General features: G+C 34.2%; 1 protein-coding gene across 3 annotated transcripts in view; it reads left to right on the top strand.

The window, feature by feature from the left end:
* SP3 (Sp3 transcription factor) overlaps window positions 1-13,920 on the top strand; it is a 62,550-nt gene extending 48,630 nt beyond the window's left edge. For all 3 annotated transcript variants that reach the window (XM_037741906.1, XM_017538241.1, XM_017538242.2), the window contains 3 exons: window positions 3,811-4,003; window positions 9,243-9,439; window positions 12,188-13,920. In XM_037741906.1, coding sequence (XP_037597834.1) covers window positions 3,811-4,003; window positions 9,243-9,439; window positions 12,188-12,504 — 707 coding nt within the window. In that variant the 3' untranslated portion in view covers window positions 12,505-13,920. The remainder of the gene's footprint in view (window positions 1-3,810; window positions 4,004-9,242; window positions 9,440-12,187) is intronic.
* The last annotated feature ends 2,520 nt before the right edge of the window (window positions 13,921-16,440 follow it).

Here is a 16,440-nt window from a genome sequence, read left to right as displayed (position 1 = left end):
TATTTTTGGTAGAGTTGGTTTCACCATATTGGCCAGGCTGGCTTGAACTCCTGACCTTGTGATCTGCCCATCTTAGCCTCCCAAAGTGCTGGGATTACAGGCTTGAGTCACGGCGCCTGGCCTCAGCTTTTGTTTTTAAAGAGATAGTCTTGCTCTGTTGCCCAGGCTACGGTGCAGTGGTGCTGTCATAGCTCACTGTAGCCTCAGACACCTGGGTTCAAGCTGTATTCTGCCTCAGCCTCCTGAGTACCTGGGATTACAGGTGTGTGCCACCATGTTTGCCTAATTGTCGACATTTTATTTTTGAAGATGGGGTCTTGCCACGTCACCCAGGCTTGTCTCAAACTCCTAGCCTCAAGTGATCCTCCCACCTCAGCCTCCTAGGTAGTTGGAATTACAGATGTGAGCCACTGTGCTTGGCTGAATTTTTATTTAGGAAGAAAATTGGGGAAGCTGTGTAAAAAATGGTCGGAGAAAGAGAGATGAGAGGCTTGGGAACGGACTGACAGGACTCACCTGAAGTTGATAGAGTAGTTAGGTTCATTATTCCTAAGGGGATACAAGGAGAAGGTTTGGTGGATGGCCAAGATGAATTCAGTTTAGGCATGTTAAATTCTATGTACCTCTGGTCTATTTAGATGCAGTAAGAAGGAAAACTAAGTTGTATAAGTGGCTATGTCCATGACACATTTTTTTAAACGTGTTTTGTAGGTTCCAGTAAGATAATTAGCAACAGGGAAGAGCAAGAATGTCCTATTATATCTTCACTCCCTTAGTCTAATTGCAGTTCATGTTTTTCCTCTCTCATCAGTTACTTTTTTTGTTCTGTGTTGTCTTTAAGCCCCTCTTATAAATTTAAGACCTCTTCATCCAGTCTTGCTTTTTTTCCTTACTGTCTTGTTACAAATAACGTCACAAATAAATACTCAAAAGGTTGAAAATTAAACTTAAATAAGCAGCTTTTAAAACATCTGATAAAATTCTTCATGTTTTGGACTTAAAATGTATTCAACTGTATATGTGATAATCTATATACTGTCTTGTATTCAGCTTGTAAAAGTTTTGTGCAATATTTGTACAATGTTTTGACATAGTGTTACAGGTGACTAAAGGAACAGAGGTTAAGACTCAATTATTGTGTATCGGTAAGGATTTTACACATACCTGACTCTTCATCTCTTCACTGAGAATATATATAGACACAACAGGGTTGGATCTCTTATAGTTCCTTAGTTTTCAGCTTTCAAATCATATTCACTCTGCATCTGGGCAGAGCATAATTTGTAGCACATAGTAGATAATTGTGAATGTTTATTGGATGAATGGATGTGCCTTTATCCTTTCTTCCCTCAATGTTAATAGAGGAGAAGGTACCTGTGCCCCATCAGCTAAACCTGTAAGTGCTTTGGATTGTCATCTACTCCTGACAACCTTCTCACTTGAGGGATTTCACTCTTGTGTTTTCAACTTCTTCCTCTGTAGTGGTTTCCCTTAAGGTTTTAAACAGTGTTCGGCTTTCCTATCTTTCAAACCAAAATACCACCACTTGTTTCCTTGTGTTCTTTTTGACTTTTATTGCCATGTTTCTGTCTTTCTTAACCAGACTTCTTGAAAAAGGTGTCTAGGCTGGGCATAGTGCTCATCTCTGTAATCCCAGCACTTTGGGAGGCTGAGGTGGGTGGATCACCTGAGGGCAGGAGTTCGAGACCAGCCTGACCAATGTGGAGAAACCCAGTCTCTACTAAAAAATACAAAAAAATTAGCTAGGTGTAGTGGCACATGCCTGTAATCCCAGATACTCGGGAGACTGAGGCAGGAGAATAGGTTGAACCCGGGAGGTGCAGGTTGCGGTGAGCCGAGATTGTGACATTGCACTCCAGCCTGGGCAACAAGAGCAAAACTCAGACTTGAAAAAGATGATATACTTGTTATCATTAATGTTTCTCACTTCTTGCTCACTTGTTTGTTTGTTTGTGTTTTGGAAGAAATGGGATCTCACTGTTGCCCAGACTGGTCTTGAATCCCTGGTCTCAAGTGATCCTATTGTCTTGGCTTCCCAAAGTAGTGTTGGTATTACAGGCATGAGCCATCATGCCTAGCCCTTGCTCACTATTTTAGTCGGTTTCTTACATGTGGCATTTGATGTTGTCCACTTTTTTCTTTCTTGAAACACAGTCCTTTATCTTTTGTGGTAGCACATTTTCCTGGCTTCTGTCTTGTTCCTTAAATGTTTGTGTTCCTCATAGGCCACCTTCTCATCTTCTGCTACTTATAGTCCCTGAGTGATCTAATCTAGTTCTTTTCTTTTTCTTTTATTTATCCCTCCACCCCCACAAACAAAAAAAATCAAGTTTCCCTCTTGCCCAGGCTAGAGTGCAATGATGTGATCATACCTCAGTGTAGCCTCAAACTCCTGGGCTCATGTGATCCTACCCCCTCAGCCTCCTAAGTAGCTAGAGTTACAGGCATGCCATTGTACCTGACTCTAAACTAGTTCTTTGAATAGTTATCTCACTGTATATCTATTGATAAATCCCAGTTCTTTATCTTTGGCACATACTTCTCTTTCTGAGCTACATACAGACTTTTAGGGCCAACTTTTTTACTTGTATGTCTCACGAACACTTCTAATTCAGAGACCTTCAACTTTGAACTAACTGCCTGCCTCCACCTCAACCTTCTCCAGTACTTCATATCTCAGTGAAAGGCACCACTGCCTACCCTGTTTCCCAGGCCACAGTCTCCTTTCTTCCCATTTATTTTCTCCTTGATTTTTGATGTGGTCATTCTGATAAACTTTTGTTCTAAATTATTTGAGGTAATTTTCTTGACAATTGATTATACATTCTAGTTTTCATTAGTATAAATTCAGGAGTTACTAGGCAGTTTTGATTTTTAAGGCTATTTTTACCCTGAATATTAGTATTATAGTTCTAAAATAAGAGTTTTAGTTTACATATGTCAAAATGAAAATTTGCAGGAATTTATGTTTTTCCTAAGATAATTACGCTTCAACAAAGATGGTTATGTTCAGTGTTTAATTGTTCCTTTAAAAAAATAATTTACTGAAATGAAAAAAGCCTCAATGGATCTCTTAGTTTTCACTTAGCAAATGATGTATTATAGATGATAAATGAAGATGTTTGGCTCACCAGAAAAGTGATAGGACTTTCTACCATGTCTATGGTTTTTCACTATTGCATGCTCATTGTATTTCCCAATCTGGTTTATGATAAACCTCTTTGAAAACAGAAGCTGTCTCATATTTCTATACTGCCTTCCCTAATAATGTTTTGGCTGTTACTGATATTTTAGTAATGATTGACTTTAAAGCTTAAGTTTGTAACAGTTTCAAGTGAATTGTACCTTCATTTGCATTCATATAGTACCTACAGATAGGCAAGGATGCAAGTTGTGAAAGAGATTAAAGGCATTAGAATTTATTCCAGTCTGAATTGATTATTGGATTTTTTGACTAATCAAACAATTATAATTGAAGTTTCAGATTGCTTTCAGTTTATGACTCAACTTGCTCAATAAATATTACCTGCTTTTGTTATTGAATATTTTTAAAAGTAAGCTTTTTTGGGCTATATTCCTCTTTTGGTTTAATCTCTGATACTTAGAAAATAGATTATTTTGAACAGAATAGGCCACAAAGAGGAGCAGTGATTATACTCCACAGATTATTTTTAACTTCTACATAATATTCTCTTTACTTTCAAGTGGCTCAGATTTCATGCTGTCTTTTTGGGCCATTGGGTTGCTTCTCATTTGTTTCGTTTCTTCCTCCCCCCCCCCCCCCTTTAGATATTAGGATCAAGGAAGAAGAACCTGATCCTGAAGAGTGGCAGCTCAGTGGTGATTCTACCTTGAATACCAATGACCTAACACACTTAAGAGTACAAGTGGTAGATGAAGAAGGGGACCAACAACATCAAGAAGGAAAAAGACTTCGGAGGGTAGCTTGCACTTGTCCCAACTGTAAAGAAGGTGGTGGGAGGTATGCATACACGAAACATGATATATTTTTAAGAGTGTTAATATCATCCTAATTTTTGAAGTACTGCATGTTGTGTCATTTAATTATGAGAAATTATTCATTACATGATCATTTTGGGTGTGTGTGTGCGTGTGTGGCAGAAGTCAGCAAAATACATGCAATTGGATTTTCAGTTCTAAATGCTTTTTAAACTAAAATTATTAGTTTGCTGTTTCAAAAACAGTGTAGCAGATGCCATTTAACAGGCCCATATCAGAAATTAGCCTATTTGCAAACCAGCAATGGAATTTGCCTAAATATAGATAAAAAGTTATTAGGTTGAGAATAGCAGTTATGTAAAAATTAAGACATTCAGAAATGGCTGATAAGCCTAAGTATTTCCATTTTCAATAGAAGTGAAAAGCCTTAATAGATTGAATTTTTAAAAAAATGGGATTGTATTTCAATTCAGTCTTTTGATAAACATTAAGACTGGAATAACATGATGGGAGTAAACTCAAAATGATGAGTTATTAAATGTCTATATACTAAGCTTAATAATTAAGAGATTGAGACTCAGATCATATTTTTAAAAAAACAAGATCCAGACTGATGTTGATTATAAGGAACACCTCAAATAATTGACAGGAATATTGAAGGGGAGGGATGGAAAAAGACTTATCAGGCAAGTATTAACAAAAAGAGAACTTGGATAGCAGTGTTACTATATCACACAAGGTGGGATTGAGGTGAAAGCCCCAAATAGGACAGAGAGATATTTCTTGTTAATAATACTAAATTTCCACTAGGAAGATTTAATAGTCATGTCCTTTTTTTGTGCAGCTTTGAACTATATAGAGCAAAAACAGGTAGAACTCTAAAGCCATAGCTAACCAAATCCCTTGTCATGTTGAAAGTTAGCATACCTCTCTTAGAAATGCACTGTTTTAAGTACATAGAATGTTCTTTTAACACAGTTAAATTTGATCTAATAGAGCTTTTCCATCTGCCTTTGAGTTGCACATTGACCAGCCCTTTGCAGTAATTATAATCACTAACAGCTGGTAACATTGAGAGCTTACTGTATTCCTGACGGTGTTACAGGTGAGAAATAGAGAGGTTAAATGACTCGAGCACATACAACAGGGATTCGGACCTAGTTTCTTACTCCAGAGCATTAACCATTAAACTATACTGCCTCCCAAGTGACCCTCCTTCTACATGGGATCCTTAGGTATTCATGTTTATTGTAATTAGTTTAAAAATTTGTTTTTTGACACGTTTTGGTCAGTTAAAATGTGTGAATTCTGGCTAGGCAATAACTTTTTTGAAACTCATTTTAGAGGAGTTTTTAAGATAAATTATTCCCAAAAGTCAAATCTAACAGAAGCCTGGCCCTTTGTTTCATTTATTCTTTATTTTAAAATAAAAATGTTTTAATTAATTTATGTTTATTCAACTAACACATGCTCAAAAGTTTAGAAATATAGGACATTTAAAAACACCAAAACCCTACCCCACTCCAAGATAAGCTAGTAACATTTTTGTATATGTCCTTCAAGATGTTACATGTATTTTAAAGTAGAATCATTTTATTCTCACTGTTTTATGTCTGTTCTTGTTTTGAGAATTTTCGTGACCATATTTTCAAGTCTACATAGTCTGCATTATTTTTATGGCTGTATAGTATTCTATTGTATGGATGTAGAATAATTTAACATCTTTTGTTGGAAATTTATTATTTGTCATAATCTTACACGTCTGTCTTCGCACATTTGTCTGATTATTTGTTTAAGTTGGCAGGAGTGGAATTGCTGGGTTAAAGGGAATTGTCTGCTAGTAAGGCTAGTTTATACGCTAACCAGCAGTGTGAGAGTATCTGGTTTCCCATACCCTTGCCAACAATGGATTTTACAATTTTTTTTAACCTTTGAAAGTCTGGCAGATGAAAAATACCTTAATGTTGTCTTATTTAGTATATTTTAAAATTACTTGGTGAGATTGAACATTTTTGGGGATGTTATTTTGCCATTTTAAAATTTGTGAATTTTTTTTTTTTTTTTTTTTTGTTGAACCTGTTTTTTTATGTAACTCTGTCATGTGCAGATATTTTTTTCCCAGTTTTACATTGGCTTTGTCAGTGGTTTACAGAATGCATTGTTACTACACAAGTAAACAGTTCCATTACCTACAGCTTGCAAACATTTTTAAGCACAGAAATTACAAGTTGATCAGCCTTTCCTTTTCGATGCCTTGTTACCATGCCATTGAAAGTTTTCCTTATCCTGAGGATTATAAAAATGTTCATTTATATTTTTTCTAGAGCTTTTGTGACTTCGGTTTTTAATAGCTTACGTATTCTAAACAATAAAAATTGAGATTCCTAAGAAAAGAAACTATATTGTTTCTTAGAGCTTGTTTGAACAAAATTCAAGCAGTATATGTGTGATAGACACACTTGAATAAATGACAATTGTATCTAATTAATAGAAGCATAATATATGTAGTAAATCCAAACTATTCTGAAGTATTCTGCAAGGTGATATAGGTAGTAGTTAATATTTTGCAGAATATTTGTCTTTTTTTGCAACCATTTTTTTTTTTTTAAAAAGAATATGGGCAAGGTGGCATTTTTAGAGAACAAATTTTATTCATCTTTAGAGAAGTAAATTTTGTTTGCCTTTTAAAGTAAGGTGTAAAATATAATTAAATCTTTAAAAATTGTAATTATTTAGCCAATATTTATTGAGCAGAACCAGCTTTCAGAGACTGCTTAACCTAGTGAGAGACAAATAATTACAAGAAAAATAAATTCTGGAGGCATTATTGATATATAGGTTTTGTATGGATTAAACATCAGTCCATATTTTAAAAATTATTGTGCACAATCTGTTTTCTTTGTCAGCATTTCAGTTTGTCTTGTTTTTTCTACCCTGAGCAGAAAGAGTGTATTTACTTAACTTTTCTTAACCCCTCTACCCACCATTTAGCTTCCACTCTGTATTAGCATTATTAAATTATTGGGAACAAGTTTAGACACTCAAGAATAAAAATGTAAAATTGTTTTCTATATATTATAGGCATTAGTGGTGTGGATATTAATCAAGAAGAAAACAGAATACTAAATCTTTTCTTACCTGAAGTTTGTTGAGAAATTCACTTGAGTTCTCCCCTCCAGCCTTCATATAACATGCCATAAATCCACATCTACCATATCTGTATCTTAATCTTGAATCAAATTTTTTTTAAAATAGATTTTTGGGTCTAGATGTTGAGCTTTTTCCTTAAATTATATGTGCAACCCTGCCCCTGTGTTTTTTCTTTCTTAGACGCCTATCCCATTTTCAAACAATATTTATTTCCTAATAATTCAGTTGAAAATACTTCCCTAGCTTCTTGCTTCTTTGAGAACCCAGATTTGTTGCTGTTAATTTGTTGGTCTTGTGTTTTGTTAGTGTTCCCATGCTAAATTTTGCTAAGTTTGTGAAATGCACTTTTGAGTTTGTAAAAGTGCATTGATTCACCTGAGTGGTAGGCTTAGAGGAGAAGCGTGAAATTATGAGTACATGAGTGAACTGAATTGGGTTCTCTGTGAAATTGCTATGGTGAACACGATATGTAAAGTTGGTTTGTACACCAGTAGCCACAAACATTGCTGTTTTTCTTAGGGCTTTTTAAAGAATGAAATGAATTTTAAAAGCTAAATTAAATGGAATCAATATTGGCTTTGGTTAATAAGACTTTGGCATTGCAAGGGAGCCAGAAAAACCTGTTTCACTCAACTCAGCTCTTTGAAGAGAGTTGTAGAAATTGGGGGTGGACTGGAGCAGAAACTAGAATTGTGTTAGTTTATGACATCCTTGCCCTTGAGACAACAGCATGACTCCTCCTTGTCTTTACTTATGCTATTCCTCTGCCTGGAATGCCTTCCCTCCTTTCTATCTAAATCCTACCCACCTCCTCCACGAAGCCTTCTCTAACTACTGGAGCCCACATTGATGTCTCCCTGTTCAGAACACCTATGGCATCTAACAGCCAGCACTGCACCGTTTAGCACTGTTTGTCCTATGGCAATTTCACATGCTACTGAGTGTGAGTACATTAAAATATAAATGTGGGGAAATATGCATTTTTCCAGTAAATTTGAAAAACAATAGGTTTATTGTATACAGGAGGATTTACAGGCTATAGAAAGTTTTACAGGATATGCCTAGACTGTGAGATTGGGGGAGGAGGGGTGTTGGGGAGGGGGCTAAATGTACTTTTTTTTAAAACTCAGAAACATTGTAAAGTTTATACAAATTGTTTTGTCTGAAGTGTCATGTTTTCAAAAAACTAATTTATTTTTAATCAGTAACTAGCCTTTTTTTTTTTAAGGTTGAGAAAATAACATTTCTGTGATGTTTAATACTATTCAGATTATCAATTCTGGAATCAAAAAAGTTTTCTTCTTGCTTAGGCTAAGATACCTCTGTTCACCCATCTAATATATCTTCTAAACCCTGCTCTTGGTATTAAATACTGAAATGTAATAAATGTCAAATTTTGTGATGTTGAGAAAACTGTATTATATTTCTTATGTCTAATTTTGGATATCTTTTATGTGGTTAATATGAAGGGAATTTTAAATATAAAGATAATTTTGATTTGTATTTATTTCATCTAATGCTAAGGGAGTTCAGTCCATAGCTTTAGCTAGATTTTAAAAAAAAGCTTTCTGCAAGTCAGTGTATATTCAGGGTGTGGCCACACAAATATGAATAAATATGCTTAAATCATGTTAAAGTCTGCTAATGCTGCCTATACCTTTTAATTGTACCTGTGATCAGTTACGCATTCATTCTTTGGTTTAAGTATGTTTTTGATTATCTGACACCATGACTTTTGAATACAGACCACATTTAGTTTCCTATATAATTAATTGGATCAGGCTTATGCATAGGATTTGTGAATGGTTCTTACAGAAGAAGAAATAGCTTTATTGTACATTCTTTACATATGAAATGTCCTTTTAATTACATAATTCTTGGGCATATTTACATTTGGACAACAATCACATTCTGGAGTAAGATTAATATATAAAATGTATATGCTTGAAATATATAAATTTCCATTTAAACTGATTTTACATGGTTTCTGATTGACTTCATAATGCTAACGTCTTCTATTTAAAATTAAACACGGGGCTATAGGACATAAATGGTAATGTCCATTTGAATATTTTCATGTAAGTATATATTATTCTGTGTGTGTTTTTTAGAGGTACCAATCTTGGGAAAAAGAAGCAACACATTTGTCATATACCAGGATGTGGTAAAGTCTATGGGAAGACCTCACATCTGAGAGCTCATCTGCGTTGGCATTCTGGAGAACGCCCTTTTGTTTGTAACTGGATGTACTGTGGTAAAAGATTTACTCGAAGTGATGAATTACAGAGGCACAGAAGAACACATACAGGTTACTAATACTTAACTTTTAACCAACAAAAATGAATTATAGGGCTACATAACTGCCTTGACTTTTTTTTTTTTTTTTTTTTTTAAGCATTCCTTACTGAACTGAATCTTTCAAATACAATGAATTACATCAAATTTTCCCCTTTAGTAACACCATCTTAATAATACAAATTCCAAAGGACAAGTCAGTATGGCTTACCTTCTAAAGTAAAGTTTATTTTATGTAGACTTTGGTTAGCTTTGTTGACATTATTGAATGTTTTAAGCCACATTTATGTTATTTTTATTCTGTTGACATTTTAAATTGTCAGCTTTTACTCTTGATCTATCCTATTTTTTCTTTCTCCTTTGCACTATAACAAAGAATAATCCTGTTTCTTCTGATATATTTGGGTATTTCACCTTTTCTTTTGTTTTTAGTATGTCTGAGGTAAGGTAGTAACCAAGGCATTGTTGATGTGAAGACTTTCTCTCATTATATTATTTTTATATAGTGTTGTGTGGTTGTAAAATGAAATAGACCTATGACTGATCCACACTGAAACCTAACAGTGCAACTTAGAGATAGTTTTCTCTTACTACCATGTAAATGATTAAAAGTGTTCATCAGTCTATGCTCAACACTGGAGAATTGAAAAATACGTATTTATAATCCCTAGAGAGCTTGAAAGAAGTATGGTGAAATGGAGAACAAGATGGATTTTAAAGTCATCTGGATTCTAATCCAAGTTGCTTATTAGGTTAAGTGAATAAACTATCTCTGACATTGCCACACGCCTCCTACTTTGGCCTTCAATGTTGAATAAAATTACCTGTGAGGTCTGTAGTAGTACACAGTTGCTCTGATTGTTTTAGTCCTGTTTCTCATTGGGTAGGTATATGACATTAATGTATATGAAACTGCAATAGACAAGAAAGTAGATGAGGCTGCCGGGCATGCTGGCTCATGCCTGTAATTGCAGCACTTCGGGAGGCCAAGGAAGGCAGATTGCTTGAGCCTCAGGAGTTTGAGACCAGCCTGGGCAACATGGTGAAACCCTTTCTGTACTAAAAATACAAAAAATAGCCGGACATGATGGTGTGAGCCTTTAGCCTCAGCTACTTGGGAGACTGAGGTGGGAGGATTGCCTCCACCTCCCAGGGGACGGAGGTTGCACTGAGCCAAGGTCATGCCACCGTACTCCAGCCTGGGTGACAAAGTGAGACCGTGTCTCAAAAAAAAGTAGATAAAAGATTTTGCATTGTAGTCTGTGCTATTGAAAAGACTCAGAAACAGAGATAATTATTGCTTGGGATCGTAAAGTATGGGATAATAGACCTTAAGATGGCCCTGTAACAGAATTTTCCTCAGTAGGATTTTATCAGCAGGATGTAAAAAGGAATAATGTAAAAGGGAGAAAAAGGGTCTATGATCACAAAAGTGTGGGAAATGGTGGGCCAAAGAGGGTGCAAATACCTTCAAGGGCAGTACCTCTTAGGACCTTTAAATTAAATGCTTAGGTGAACAGCTTGCATCTATAAGTGGGTGATGAAATGTGTGTAGCATTTCCTAATCTTGTTTGATCATTGTGCCGTTTGCCACGGAGTATAATGTTACAAGAAAAAGTGGGAAATAGTTTCCTAGAAAAATGGTGGTATGTTAATAGAAGAGGTGGGAGACCATTTTTTTGTAGCAGTGAATGAGGATGAAATTTTACATAACATTTTTGTTAAGTAGGATTTAGGCACATTTTAGAGATCCTTGTAAATTAGGCAGTGGAGCATCTAAACTGTTACGTCATCTGCAAGTTACCCTTGCATTTCCATATCACTTAATACAATAAAGAAGTTTTCTGATGTAGTAATATTTGGTCCTTAATGTCTGGAGAGAGTGAGACTAGGATGTGACTGCAAGTATAGTTCAAGCATGAGGTCTGATAAAGACCTATGTAGAGTAGAGGTGCTGGAACAAAAGATATAGGGTAAGAAGTTTTTGAAGAAAAGAATTAAAATATTAACTAGATTTATTGATTGATTTTGATTGATTTCTCTCTGAATTCCTTTTAGGTTGGCCTTTTGTCGTCTTTTTAGTAATCTTGCAGAGTAGGTCTTCAATATAATAGAAATTCGGTCTGTCTTTTATATTTAAACTTATTTTATTCATGCTCGGAAATAAATTTAGGCATCAGGGTTTTAACAACTTTAACATCTTGACATATTAGTCTTTGTTTTTGATTGTTCCAACTGAAATCAAGTCAACTAGCCAGATTCATTATTCTAGGGATTACTCATTCTTTTTGGATCTCAAGCTTGTCGTGTCATTTCTTTAATCTAGAAGTACCCTATTACTTTATTTTATATTTAAGAGTGGAAGGTTTAGTATCATGAATATGACATGGCAGTATTTTAATTACAGCATGAAAGAATATGCTTTTATTTAGACTTTAAAAAAGCGTGTTATAGGTGATTTTTAGCTGGCAACTTAACACAGGTGTTTCAGACAAACTTAGTTGAGATATTAAAGTCTTATTTGAATATCCGTCTATTATATAGTGCATGTTTGAAGATTGCTATTCATCAAAAAGTAAAGATGAAAGATTTATTTTAAGGATAAATATTTTGAGGGGTAGCTCATACAACGAATACAATTATAATAGACCCCTACTCCCATCCTCAGATACCACCATTGACTTGCTTTCTGTTTCGGGGGAGATGATTGTGTTATTACAGTTGAATTTTTAAAACTAAGTAACTTTTTTTTTCTTAACAGGTGAGAAGAAATTTGTTTGTCCAGAATGTTCAAAACGCTTTATGAGAAGTGACCACCTTGCCAAACATATTAAAACACACCAGAATAAAAAAGGTATTCACTCTAGCAGTACAGTGCTGGCATCTGTGGAAGCTGCACGAGATGATACTTTGATTACTGCAGGAGGAACAACACTTATCCTTGCAAATATTCAACAAGGTTCTGTTTCAGGGATAGGAACTGTTAATACATCCGCCACCAGCAATCAAGATATCCTTACCAACACTGAAATACCTTTACAGCTTGTCACAGTTTCTGGAAATGAGACAATGGAGTAAATATTACACAAATACTTATTCATTGTGGTTATTTTTATACAGTAGTGAGAAGAATATTGTTCCTAAGTTCTTAGATATCTTTTTATTGATGTGCAAAAATTTTTGGATTGACAGTAACTTGGTTATACATGACACTGAAATGCCTTACTTTGTATGATATTCCATAGTATATTAAAAATGGTAAAATTGCATGGGTTTTGTAGGTACTTTTGGAATCTAGAAGAAATGAAATTTTACCAAGTTATATAAAGAGAAAATTGAATTTAACAATGCGAATGGTAGTCTAACCAAATGCATCAATCCTGTGTGGTTTAGTGTAAAAATAAGAACATGTTGGTATTTATCTATTGTAAGATAAAAAAGCTGGTGGGTGAAAGAAATCATGTTATGATAAAAAAAATTTTGTAATTTTCTTGATGACTGGAATTTTTATTATGCATAACTGACAAATCAAGTTTCCAAGCAAATGTTACATAGTGTAGGCTTTACTTAGCTTATCAATTTGTCATTTTGAAGCTAATTATTTTAATTAGGTTAACTATGTACAATATTTTAAGCATTACTCTTGTAAGATTTTGAAAACTACATTTTAACATGGAACTCTCTAGGGATAGTCACCTTTTAAATCCTGTTGAAAAGCCATGTCTAAGATTTAATTTGCCAAAATAATGTCTTGTTAATATTCTTTCAATAACGAAGTTGGGGCAATATAACCAAGGTTTAAAAAAGTTTAAAATGTATAGGTTGAGGCATTTGGGTGGTAAGAAAATGTTATAGTGAATTATCCCTTTTCTTGACTATTGGAGGACCAAAAAAAATAAGGTGTATTGCGTCTTAGCAGTGATTTTTATCCAATCTTGTTTCCAAAAACCATGTCTCCCAGGGCCTTAAAAGCCATCATGTAAATTACCAGTAAAGTATAACATATGCAAACATAACAAAATCACTTCCATAGTGACGATACTCCAACCGTATGGATATTAGTCATAGAAAAACTAGAGGTTTTATGATATTTTTTTGTCTTTTTTTTTTTTGTCTAGGTAGTCAGTCTGCACTTAAATATCAATCATTTTCCTTTTTTGCTTCTTCCCTTAAAATTTATATGTATCCAGTACATTTAATTGAGAAACGTATGTTTTTTATTATGCTGTATTTTCTTTTTATTTTTTAATTATTGTTTATATTTTCAATTTAAAAATGTACAAAATAAAGTTACATTGCTGGTCTTGTAAGAGCTATACAATTTTCCTAAATGTATACCTATAACTGCAGCAGTTCACCTATTTCAAAAATTTGGAATTCTGTTCATTTGTTATTCTTAAGACCACCTCAAATTTAAAGGCTACCTTATTGTACGTTTAAAGTGTATTATAACAGTGTGGTAGTTAATAAAACACTATTTTTTTTTTCTTTTGAGTTTGTTGTATTCCTATGCATTAAAAAGATTGTAGTGGTATGGGGTAAGAATCTGTGGTTAATTTTTCTTCAACTTGGCCTTTTGTTTTTAGATTCTTGATTTTAGACCATTGTAAAGAGGTATATTTATTTCAAGAAGAAATGTAGAGACACTGATCATTTAATTTTTTTTTTTTTTTTACCTAAAGTAAGAATGAGCTTATTAAATACAATTTTGAAAAAAGTCTGTTAGCCCTTAGCCCACATTGATTCATACCAGTTTTATCAGTACCATTTGCAAATTTTTGTTTGTTTGCCCTTTTAACGTAATGCAGAATATTGAAAACCTGAATTTACATTAAGATTCCTGAAAATGATAAATAAGCTTTGGGTAACCATGGCAGAAGTTACTTGAAAAAGTTGTGTTTTGAATTTGTGTGTGTTTGATCACAATAAAGGCAGAGTAGGAAGGAAGAGTATTAATGTGTGATTTTCCAGGCCCAATCTGACACTCTCAGCAATAGCGGAATGCATTGGAAAACTCTCGATAACCATAAACAGGAACAGTTTTTCTAAATGTGAGACTTAAGTTTGTGATGTAAAATAGGAAGTTCTGCTTGGAATAATATAAATGAACCACTAAAATGTACAATTTGAAGTTACAGGGATTAGATTTTGGATCTTTAAACTCCTTTAGGTAATTTTTAGAATTTTTAAATTAAGATTAATGTGAAGAGAATTGAGGAGGTGGCTCACTTGAGCAAACTTCCCATTTAAGTCAGAATAAATCATTTGAGTGATGGTAGAGATGTTTTAAGTAATACTGAATTTTTACAGGAAGTTTATAGTGTACTTTTACTACATGGGTTTCCATGCATATTTTGTAAATTCAGAGAGAAAGAATGCAATGAAGAAAATAAGTAGTCTTGAAAATTAAAGTTTTAGATTTTTTTAGGGCTCACTAGGAATATGTTAGTGAACTTTGAAATTTTTACCAATCAAAGTTATGTAACCTCACTGTAGGTAATTTTAAATATTTCTATTTTTATATTTTAAAATGTTGACTATACTCTGGAAACATTTGAAGATTTGCTCTGATGTCAACTTTTTCTAGTTATAAAATCTATTAGTATTGTATATGAATATAATATTTCTCAGGGTAGGTATACTCTAATAGGTGTTTTGTCAATTGCTTTATTTTTGTAAAGGCTAGAGTTAGTGCATATTGAATATATGTACAAATCCTATTGTAACATTTAGTGGACTGGATTACCTGTACTCTGTACCTCAAATTTTAATTTAAGAAAGTATCTTTTAAAGAGCATCTCATTTTCTGTAGATTGAGACTCTAGACTTTGAAAAGTGACTCAACCGGAAAGGGCGTAACCTTTTCAAGGTGCTGCACCTATTGCAGAAAGTCAGATACCCTGTCAATAACTTTAGTCTTTGAAAATAGTGGCAATGCTTAAGATACTTAAAAATACACGTACGTATAAGCTGAAAGCATGTCAAATCTATTTCATAGGAAATAGTTCTTAAACAGTATTGTTCATCAGAAATTGCTGGAGAGCATTTTAAAGATTCCATAGGCCTGGCAGCCGCCTCAGCTTACTAAATCATATCTGGGGATGGAGTGTGTATATGTGTTTTGAAACAGCTGGCTCAAGTGGTTCTGTTAAACACTGCTGTGTTAGAATCACTTGGAGCAGGCATCCCCTTAGGCTCTTAATTGTAGTTTAAATTTTAGTACTGGCTACTCGAGATCCAAAAGTTTTGTTTTATGAAAAATTTGTATTGTGTTCAATATTGTTTGAAGTTTGGGGTTGTTGCATAAATGATTATGGAATAACATTTGGTTTTAAAATATACAAGCTGACATGTTAGTCATGCTACCTGTTACACAATTTGGTTTTCAGTTTTAATTTCATGAAGCTGGTAACAATCATTTTCGTTGTAAAATTATTTTTCACTAAACAGTATGTTTAAAACTGACTGCCATGAATGTGTACTAAGTCTTTTGTTGTCTAACAAGCACAAAACAAATTAGTTGATTGGTATTTGGGGTATAAAAATTGATATTTTAGTGAAATCACCTCAGTTTTATTTAGTGTTGAAAAAAAATACATTGATTGGCTCCTTGCCCTGTTCAGATCGGTTTTCATGTACTGTAGATATGTATTAGAGGGAGAATTCCGCATGAAGTCTGGGAAACAGCAGCAGAAATGGCGTTGGCAAAGGTACAGTGTGGTATGTTGGGTGATGGGGGACTTTGTGAGGGATGAAGTGGAAAAATTTTGAACGGGGGCTGCCAGATTGCAAAAGAATTTTTTTTTATCAGTGATTTCTAATCTTTTTGGGATCATAGGCCTTCTCCCCAGAAAAATTCAAGTCCAGGGTTTGTTTTTTTTTTCCTTTTTGTGTCAGGGTCTGTCTCTGTCACCCAGACAGGGGTGCAGTGGTGCAATCATGGCTTACTGCAGACTGGTCTCAAGCAATCCTCCCCACTTCCGTCAGCCCCTTAAGTAGCTCAGACCACAGGTG

This window comes from Cebus imitator, unplaced genomic scaffold, assembly GCF_001604975.1.
Source record: "Cebus imitator isolate Cc_AM_T3 unplaced genomic scaffold, Cebus_imitator-1.0 Scaffold110, whole genome shotgun sequence".
Lineage (NCBI taxonomy): Eukaryota > Metazoa > Chordata > Mammalia > Primates > Cebidae > Cebus > Cebus imitator.
This window is presented reverse-complemented; position numbering and strand designations above follow the sequence as displayed.